Source organism: Castanea sativa, chromosome 5 (genome assembly GCF_040712315.1).
Source record: "Castanea sativa cultivar Marrone di Chiusa Pesio chromosome 5, ASM4071231v1".
In the NCBI taxonomy this organism is placed as follows: Eukaryota; Viridiplantae; Streptophyta; class Magnoliopsida; order Fagales; family Fagaceae; genus Castanea; species Castanea sativa.
In genome coordinates, this window is record NC_134017.1 from 32,584,818 (window position 1) to 32,595,742 (window position 10,925).

The 10,925-nt window shown below is 31.7% G+C and overlaps 1 protein-coding gene across 1 annotated transcript; it reads right to left on the reverse strand.

Annotated features, from left to right (window-relative positions):
• Positions 1 to 1,113: 1,113 nt before the first annotated feature.
• LOC142633518 (putative N-acetyltransferase HLS1) lies at positions 1,114 to 4,352 on the reverse strand. Its single transcript, XM_075807757.1, has 3 exons — positions 4,032 to 4,352; positions 3,621 to 3,748; positions 1,114 to 2,201 (listed from the first exon to the last, which is right to left on the reverse strand). The coding sequence occupies exons 1-3, from the start codon at positions 4,263 to 4,265 to the stop codon at positions 1,334 to 1,336; spliced, it is 1,230 nt and encodes a 409-aa protein (XP_075663872.1). The 5' UTR covers positions 4,266 to 4,352; the 3' UTR covers positions 1,114 to 1,333.
• Between the last annotated feature and the right edge of the window lie 6,573 nt (positions 4,353 to 10,925).

The following is a 10,925-nucleotide window of genomic DNA, read 5'->3' on the forward strand; positions in this document are numbered from 1 at the left end:
AAGTCTCCTTTCATGATGAAAAGGAAGGAGGAAGGTGTCTGATGGGATTAGCATCCTCTAACATCCAACAAGGTAATACACAGCTAGAGAAGGAGGAGCTGGGGATATAAAGGGTGACCTTCACACGAGGGAAGGGGATCTTGCTTTTTGGAGAAGAAAAAAATAAAGAGAGAGAGAGAGAGAGAGAGAGAGAGAGAGAGAGAGAGAGAGAGAGTGTGTGTGTGTGTGTGTGTGTGTGTGTGTGTGTATTGTAATATTATAGAGATCATTGTGTACCTCGGCAAAAGCCATTTTTAGTCAATTAGAGCTAGATAGTTCATCTTGATCTCTAACTACATCTGTTTAGTCTTCCCATTGTGGATTACCTTCTTGTTCCTTAAAAATTAGTTGTGTCAATTAATTACATTAAGATTATTTTTATTTCTTAGTGTTTTTTACCCCCATAAGTTTGGTTGAGGAGAAAAGTGGAGAAAAGATGGGAGAAAATGGTTTTTTTGTTAGGAAGGGGAGGGGCAAGAGAAGATAGTGGGGCCAGGAGTTTTCTTCTCAGGCCCATCATCTAGGATAAAATAATTTTCTCCTTAAATTATGGGAGAAAAGTGGTGGATAGAGTGGGGTTGATGGGAAATTACCCATCAACCCTCCCCATATTTAATCGTGCTTTTTTATTTTTCCCTTTTTCAAGTATGTTACGTTTTGGTTTTTCTCTCCCCCTTAACATTTAGTTTTTTTTCTCTTATTTACTATTAATTTTTTTCTTGCTAATAGGGGCATAGGAGTAAATCTATACAATATTCCTTTTTTATTATATCATTTTTTTTTCTAATTAAAGATGGAGTTTATTTTTCTATCCCAACCAAACATGCACCTTGAGAAAAAGTTAAAATATCTTTTATTCTCCTACTTTTCCACCCCTAACTAAACAAACCCTTAATTAGGTTGACAAGAAAGACTATTAGGTATTTTGTAACCTTTATTTTTTCAAAAAGTCTTCCAAGCACTGTAAAATTTCATATGACACTATATATTTCATAACGTAGACTCAAACTAATATGTTGATAGGTTTAAGGGATAGCCAATGGCATGATCCAATTATTTATATGGAGAGAATCCTTTTACAAGAGAATATGGGTTTGAATACCCTTGTCTTCATTTATTGTAAGAAAAAACACATACACATACACATAATTTGATGGTTAATTACACCTTACAATTGGACAAATATGTCCAGGGAAATAAAGAGATGCTAGGAATTTAATTGCAAGTCTTTTCACTATTTTCATTGAGAAAACAAACAAGGAGTTACATGTGAGTCAATCAAGCTAAAAAGGTGTCAGAAATCCCGTGGATCAACAAAAATAACCGATGAATTAGAGGATTGGGATTTGATCCAATCAGCAGTGTCACATTTTTCACTAGAATCTGCTAGCTTCTTAATGCACCACAGATCCTCAGCCCATGAAAATCTCTTCCAATGTGGGATGGCCTCCCTAACCGGGTCCCACTGGCCCACCTCTGCTACCACAGCCCCACATCCAACATCATCTCTGGCCAAATTATGTACAAATGAACATAGAGACTTCATGAGACTGCGAGCAATACGTTTTGTTTGACCTTCCATGTGCAAACCATACAAAGTGTAAACCCCAAATTGTCTAAAAACATCAGGAAATGAAGGTAACCTTAGCCATGGCATACATGCATCCACCAACCTAGTTCCCATGCAACACAAGTACGTTAACTTTGACACACCCATCACTTGTAACTTGAACACTTCCTTGGTGTTCCACACACTTGTAATTGCGAAGCTTGGTGGGAGAATACCTGTTTTTGGATCCCACTTAAGGAAGGAATTCTTGGGGAGAGCCATGAATGTGCCCAAATTGAGCTTGTTACTTAAAATATTGTCTATATCTTTAGGGAAGAATTCTGAATTGGCAAAGGTTCGATGATAAATTGACTCAGCAAGTTGTGGGGTGAGTTTAACGATTGCAATGCTCGAGCCAATTGGCTTGTGATGAGCATGAACAGGCTGTACCAACATGGTAGGAGTTCGAAATTTCATGTATGAACATTTTTGGGTAAATAAATTAATGGAGGCCTCGTTGGTGCAATCGGTGGCCATGTATGCATACTCTGCGCCCTTTTGCTTGCACCATTCTTCTAACTTCTGAACCAGTTTTGTGCCAATTCCAAGCCTCCTGCAAGCCAAGTTTCAAAGAATTCAGAATTAATATTTGTGGTTGAAGTACGATGGTTATCTCTTCGAATCTTCTAAAGTGGAATTTGACTTTTAAAATAGGTTATAAACCATTAAACCATTATTCTTGGTCGACCAAGGACCCAAATGAAGCACCTAACACCAAGAAAAAAAAAAAAAGTACCTAAAGCCACAGTGATGACAAAATAAAAACATAAAGAAACGATAATTGTGAGGTACTTTATAAAGTGACTTTTATTCGGAAAAAGTAAGGAACGTTTTAGAAGATACAATAACATGGCAGACTACAAAAAGTAACAATTCGTGACCTGTATCACATCCAAGGGATGCTTTACCTAGTGACATCTATCACTCTAATTAAATGTCGAAGAAAATTTTAGATAAGAAATGCCAGTGCAACATATAGTCTTCTCTTTTCTTTTCTTTTTCGTGTTTTTCTTAAAAGATAATAATCGTTATAAAAAAAAAAAAAAAAAAAAGAGATAGAGAGGGGCTTGGATTCAATACTCGTGTGAACTGAATCTATTAAAATTTTAATGTGTCAAATAATTGTCACATATCCAATGCCAAACCCTTGCTCAGATAAACACCAAACAATACAAGTATTTGCTTTCTATATGGAGGAAGTATACCTTCTTATAGATATATTTATCCTCTCCCTCACAGCTGAGTTAGACTCACCAGCTGTAAGGGATAGGATACATATACCAGAGTATACGGACCATTGTAGGTGAAGCAAGCAATCTAGCACAAGTTTATGTGTATATATATAGATAAATAAATAAATAAATAAAAAAGCAATCTAGTACAAGTTTCATTAAAAAAAAAAATAAGGCTTCCTAGGACAAGTACAAACAAGAAGAGAATGGGAATTTCAAGTACGCATGAATGAAAGGCTAGCTAGCTGCCTTTTCATCTGTCCTTTATTTTATTTTTTTCCTCTTGGTTGATTAATGCTCTCGTTTATTGGATGACTAAAGTTACGCATAATAATTTTCGCAATAAAAAAAACATTAACAAGTTTTTTTTGGTTTTTTATTCAGTCATTTTATTATTATTATTTTCTTAAAGTTTAGTAATTACAATAAAGGTAAATTATTTGGATTTTGGATGTTTAAGAAATACAGGAAGTGTCAACAAATTAAGATACAATACTTTGAACAACTTTATTATTTATTATTAATGATTTCTCATCTTAGAAATTGTGAAATTTTTTTGTAAAAATAATTGTGCCTCCAAATTTCTTGTTCATGATACGAGGAGCATTGCGTCCTCTTTATAATCGAATCTAATCCTTTCTCTGTTTCTTTTATTTGTTTTCCTTTTTATTATGGGGTGGGAATGGGACTAGAATCTAATAAGAAAGCAAAAGATGTAAGAGAGAAAGAGAGTGAAGAACCTGTGCGTGCGAGAGACCCGTAGTCCCAGAATATAACCCAACTTTACATAAATTGAATTCCCCCTCGTCACAGTTTTTACACACCCTCTTATTACCCCCACAATCTCTCCCTCTCCATATTCTGCAACCTGTACACATCATATTTAAAAAGTATATATAAACAAAAAAAAAAAAAAAACTAAAATCACACAAACCTTTCTAGCTATCATAATTTCTGTTTAAATTGATGATGATTTTATTCACATATACTAAGCATCAAAGTAAGTTTCAAACACAACACCATTTTGAATAAATTGAGTAAATTGGTCACGTTACCAACATTGTCATTCCATAATGATTATTCTTTATAATCATACCAATACCAATACATTAATTGAATAATTATCAATTAATAATATTAAAAAAACTTACCAGCATGATGTGTAGTGGGACGTGACGGGCACGGCATAAGGGGTCACCCATTAGGTCAGTGAAAAGTGAAGGCTTCCCCTGCTGCTGCTGCCCTACTTCACACCGTCTCTCAAGCTCTTCCACTGCCAACTTCTCTCTCTCTTCATACTCTCTCACTACAACCACCTTCTTCTCTGCTGTTTCAACCGTGCAGGCCTGTCTTGGCAAGTACTCGGCGGCTATCTTCACTGACATGTTAAAGATAATATGATATACAGTACAACTCAAATGAAATGTGTAGATATAATAGAGTGGAATATTAGTTATCTTGTTTTGTTTGTGATATTGTGCTATGAGCTAGCATCAATATATATATATAATCGCGGGGGGGAGGATATGCTGACATGGAGAGATTCCTCCAGTTTCAGTGGACTTTCTTTTATTTTCTAGCAGTACTGTCACACTAATCATATCATGATACACATTCTCTCCATGCATGTATTTGAATACATAAGCCCAAAAGATGAATATATAACCTTTTCAATCTTTTTCATCTGTGATCGGGACCAGAATACTAGATATTATTTCAATTATTGCTTGGATTCATCAAGCTACGTGGTGTCTATATATCGAAAAAACCAAGAAAAAAAAGAAAGAAAGAAAAGGACCAAAAATAAAATGGTATATAGTCTAAACATGTGTAGTGTCGATAGAGCTGATAGTAATGGGCATATAATGATGGGAATAGTGACAGTAGTAGCTTTGTATTATAGTGGTTCTCAGTGGTCAAAATTATATTACAATAATCCGGTAGCAATCACTAGGGAAAAAAAAGGACTAAATAAATTTTAACCTTAAAAATTTGGGGTTGTTTTCCATTTTGGATATTTAAGTTACAAAATTTTAATTTTTACCTTTATGTTTAATTCGTTCGTATATTTTCCTTTTACATTTTAAGATTTTCATTTTGAGATATTTGATTTAATTTTTTGTCAGACTTTACATTTCAAATTTTCATTTTCATTAAAGGTTAAATAAAAAATTAAATCAAATATGAACAACTAAAATGAAAACTGAATTAAACATTAAGGACTAAAATAAATATTTTAAAAGGAGAAAAATGAAAATAACTTCAAATTTTGAGGACTAAAAGTATACTTTTAATATAATAAAGATCTCACGTCTCAATGTGGGCGTTTCATACTATATGGTTTATCAATTACAATTTGTTATATATATATATATAAAAAAATAGACATTTATTGTAATTGATTAAATATAAAATAAGCACAGTTAGTTGGGGGTTGATTAATACAAAAGATCCAGTGCATGCGTAATATATGTGTCTGTATAGTTGGTCATTATGATTAATTAAGATGTGACAACTATTGTCACCAAGAAGCCGAGTCGTCTATGAAAAATCCATTACCGAGAAAAGTAAACTAATTTATATGTTAACCCCACATGATGATGGCACTCTTTAATTATAAAACTCACAGTAATAGTACGAATAATTGGTTAGTTTGATGACTTCAATAATATGATTTCAGCAATCTTCTAGAATTAAGTGAATATAATTGAAAAATTCAACAAACTACATAAAATTAACTATAAAAAGGAAAGTGAACTAAAAGTCTATAACACAAGGCCGGATACAGTTATTTAATTGAGCTGAAATTTAATTCACTTTTCACCTCAGTGTGACACCCACAATCATGTTGCCATGTGTGCTAAGAGATGAGCTCAAATGTAAGAAATTTTTTTTAGAATCAAATGTAAACTAAATTCCTTAATCTTCATATATGTATATTACTTTCTCTTCACCAATTATTGAGGTAGATGGGGTGGCACACCACCGTTAATTATGGTTTTCTATAAGTTTGTTCGTTTACCTCTACAAGAATTAATTGTGCTTGTGTAATAAAAGAACAAGTTTACGATTGTTCAATTAAGACCCTATATAGAATCTTCCTTAATTATAATCCTAATTAATTAAGCTGATTTTCCTCGTTAATTAATTTAATTGGAATGCCGTTTGCCTTTTAAATGTGGGACTTGATTATTAATTGATGATGATGCAATAGCGCGCAATTGAACCTACCTTCTATTTTGGGGATTAATTTTCTTACCCCAAAAAAAAATTCTACATACTTTATTTTTATACAAGATAAAATTTCTACTCTAGCCTAATCTAATTGTATACGTATGTGAAGCTCCCTCTTAGAGACTTGAACCCCAACCCTTGCCTCTCACACCCCACAAGCATTTATACATGTGGAGTGACCATCGCACTAAGGGTGTGTGATGGTAAAAAAATTTTACATACTACAAATGTTACAGACAATTATTTTTGAAGACCAAAAAGGCCCGTAATTCGCTACAATAGGAATATTATGGGCCACTTTGGCATCAATGTGATGAGCATATATCATTTCAGCAAAAATAAGAGATGAGCATATATCATTATCATGACACTTCAGAAAAATTTGAAAGATAAGAATGAAAAATTAATTTAATGTGCTTGCATTATTTACGATCAAGATGATCCTTTTTTTCTAACTTGGGATCCCCTGGTACATATGTGTATTCTTCTTATCCTAATAACTAGTGAATATATGGATAAGAGCCCATGACCACAATATAATGCAATAGGCTAAATCATGTTTTTTTTTTTTTTTTTTAAGAGAGTTTCGACCTATGACATCCATTCTTGATGATAGTTTTTTATCATCACATAAAGACACTACTTTCTCAAAAAAAATAAATAAAAAAAAAAATCAAGACACTAATAGATTTTTGATCTTTTTTTTCTATCTTGGGATCCCATGGTACATGTGTGTCTTCTTCTTATCCTAATAACTAGTGAATATATGAATAATAACCCACGACCACAATGTAATGCTATAGGTATAAATCATGTCGATTCTTAATAATGCTCTCCAGCTAACAAAGATATAACAAAATAAACCATAGGATTATCCTTTCTTCTGGTATGACTTCATTTGACCGTTTTAATCATTTTCTAAAGAGTTATCATTAGAAGTGAACAATATATATATATACACACACACACAAGATAAAAGACTTCATACAATGAAAAAATTTGTTACAATAACAACTAAGGTCGTTTTAATAAGGTATTATTGCAATGACAAAAAAGTCGATGCAAGCTGTTGTAATAAAGTCCGAGGAAATAGGTTTATGCAATACTAGATTTTCGTTGCAATAAAAGATAAAAAAAATTCAAAATATGTAATTTCAATACATGTCAAAAAGCACAAATATATACACAACTTGTTGAGTTTACATTCAACACACATAGTTTCAAAAAGTATGCAAAAATCAACACAACATGAAAGAAAAGTTTCTTCTTGAAGGTGTTATCCAAGCATGCTTCACAACCACTTCATTGACTTACCACCTATTTTCGAAAAAAGAATAAAAAAATAAGTATAAAGTTCAAAATCATCATATATAAAACACAATGACACCAATATACACCATTATTGATTCTAAAAAAAAACATACACACACACACTAATACTACTTGAAGGCTGTACAATTAAACAAAGAAAAATCAAATTAAAATTTAAAAAGAACCAAAAGATTACCATGGAGTTATAGAGAAAACCTTTAAACTGAGAAAGAGTCTCTCCAAGGAGACTATGAATTAAGAGAGACTAAAATTTGAAAGAGAAAATTTAGAGTTAGAAGATATGCAAGTGAGATGGAAATTTAAGATATAAATTTTGTAATTAGTAGATAAATTTGAATTTTGAGATAGGCGTAAGAGAAAGAGGGAAAGTGAGATGAGAAAAAAAAAGTTAGGCATGGAGAGAGAGATAGAGAGAGAATTTGAGATTTAAAAAAAAAAAAGGAGATAGAGGTGGGTGAGATAAAGAGGGAAACTAAGATGAGAGAGAGAGAGAGAGAGAGAGAGAGAGAGAGAGAGGTGTGGGTGTGAGGTAAATTTGAGATGAGAAAAAAATAAGGGGATAGATGTGGGTAAAAGAAAGAGGAAAACTAAAACGAGAAAAAAACAAAAAAGGAGACATGCGTGGGTGAGAGAGAAATATTGAGATGAGAAAAAAAAAATGGGATAGACATGGGTGAGAAAGAAATATTGAGATGAGAAAAAAAAATTGGATAGACATGGGTGAGAGAGAGGAAACCAATGAAAAAAAATAGCGCCAATTTCCCAAATTTTCCCGCTACTCAATTACTTAACTCTATTACATCAACAAAATTTGATATGAAATAAAGATTTAACATATTACAACAATACAGTTTGATGTGAAATAAAATATTACCTATTGCAACAACTTATCTCAAAGTAAAATAAGGGTTACTTATTACAACAACACATTTCAATGTAACATAATAATTATTTCTACAATCTCATATTAATGTAACAAACTTAATATACTGTTACAACAAAAAACAACCTAGAAATGCAATAGCATATATATTGCCTCTAATTTTTTTTTTTTTTTTTGCAATAATACTTGTTTTATGTGTATATGTATATACACACACACACTCTCTCTCATGGTTTATATTACTAATGAAAATATGTCACATGAGATTCACATGACCTACTCATCAATGATTACATGATACATGATTTGAGGAAAAAAAAATTACACACTTAAACTACCATCTTTAATAATTAAAATAATTTGTAGAATAAAAAAACTAAAATATAGAATTTTTCTTTAAATAAGTAAAAATAATTATTAAAATTTTTTTTTCAAATATATCTTTATTTAGAAAAGTTCAAAACATTAATAACACAAGGGTTATTTTGGAAGGACATATACGTTAGCTAATTGATCATGCATTTAGCGAAGCAATTCAAAGTGCGAATGTATTAACAAATTTGGGCACTTCACAAACTGTTAATTATATTTTGCATATTTTCCCTCCTCTTGTGGTGGAATATAATCCTGCTAGTCTTTTGATAAGGCCGAGTTTTATTGTAATAGAACTTCTTATATTTAAATCGTTTGCCTCTTATGATCAAAATAAAATAATATGATCTTTATCATATTATTCCCCTTATTTGAGAAGCACAAGCTTCTTGTTGGGGATTGAAGTTAGTTAAACTAACTATTGGTAGGAAACCATTTTTACCATTTTTTATAATAAAAAAAAACAACAAAATTAAAAAAAAAAATGTTTTTTTAGATGGTTAAAAATACTTACATACTATATATGTTGTTGCTCTTATAGCTCGAACTCACTCCCCCCTGCTCCTCCAAGCACATAGTACTTAAGGAGGTACCAACTCACCAAACGGTGCGGTAATAAACATCTGAAAAAAATACCAACTCAGCCCCAAACACATTTATATATATATATATATATACAAGATAGAATTTTACCCTAGCCTAATCTAAGTGTATATGTGTGAGAAGCTCTCTTTTGGAAACTTGAATCCCGGCCTTTACCACCCACACTCCATAAGTATACTTGTAGAGTGACCATCGCACTAAGGGTGTGCGGTGAAAATGTGAACATATGGTGAATGAATTGTGGAATGAAAGCTTATAGATTGTACCTGTCCTTACTTGTTAGTTAGTCATACCAAGGATTTTGCATTAATACACAAAATTTTGTCATAGGCATTATCAGTTAGTTCAATTGATAGCCGCCTACACTAAAAAAATCTATTGGTATTTTAGTTTAATAACGAGAACAATTATATAGAGCAGACGTAACAAGTTGAAATCTTATCATGTCTATTATAAAATTAAAAAATTAAAACTTTGGTGGCAACAAAACCTTTCGCCTAGCTGCAATGTCACAAAGTTCATGGGCATTATTATTATTATTACTATTATTATTATTATTATTGTGGTCAATAATAGTTGGACTAGAGAACTGGAATGGTCCTCCTTCGGTCCCTACTTACCACCCAAAGCTAATTTTACCAAATTGGCTAGTTGGTTCCCATGCATGCATGGGAAAGCCTTGTGCATTACAAGATATATATATATATATATATAGTTGGTTCCCATGCATGCATGGGAAAGCCTTGTGCATTACAAGATATATATATATATATATATATATATATATATATATATATATATAACTAGTGTATTAACTATTAAGCTGAAGTTTCTCAAAAAAAAAAAAAAAAAAAAAAAAAAAAAAAAAAAAAAATTAAGCTGAAGCATATTCTGGTTCAACAATATTGTTTTGGTAAGAAAGATTGATCTTTTAGATCTTAGGAAAATATATATGATTCGATCACGCTCTTCTTTTCATCTCTCTTTTTAGATTTCTTCTAACTTTTCTCCTCATTTTTAAAGGGTATAAAGTTCCACATAGAACCTGTGGGGTATTAAACTTTTTCTCATTCCTATTGTCCAATAATATAGTCCTCCAATAAATCCGTTTCATACAAATAATGGAAATAGGTGATAACAACTTCTTATTTGCCATTGGTTTTGCTAATCTTTTGATTATGTGCTTATAATTTGGCTTATGTTGTTTATTGGCTTATTGAAAAAAGAACTAAATATTCTGTTTCAGTTTATTAGCAAATTAATATGTATTATGTTGACTATATTCTTGATGACGTCCATGTTCTATAATTACCAAAAAACAAAGGTGTCCATATTCTGCATTAGAAGGAGACAAAGAGATAGAAATGGTACGTGGAAAATGATTCTCATATTAAAAGATCCTTCAAACTGTGAATTAATTAAGTTTGATATAGTGGGACAGTAACCTGAAAAAAATAAAAGACTTGTTGGAATTTATGCAAATTCCCTGCATATATCCACTTTATATTATACAATTAGATGGTCTAAGTGCTTAGTTTTTAAAGGTTGGGAAGGTATACGTAATCGGTGTCATAAATAATTTGGAGAAAATGTCTTTCAATTCAACATTGTAGATATCTTA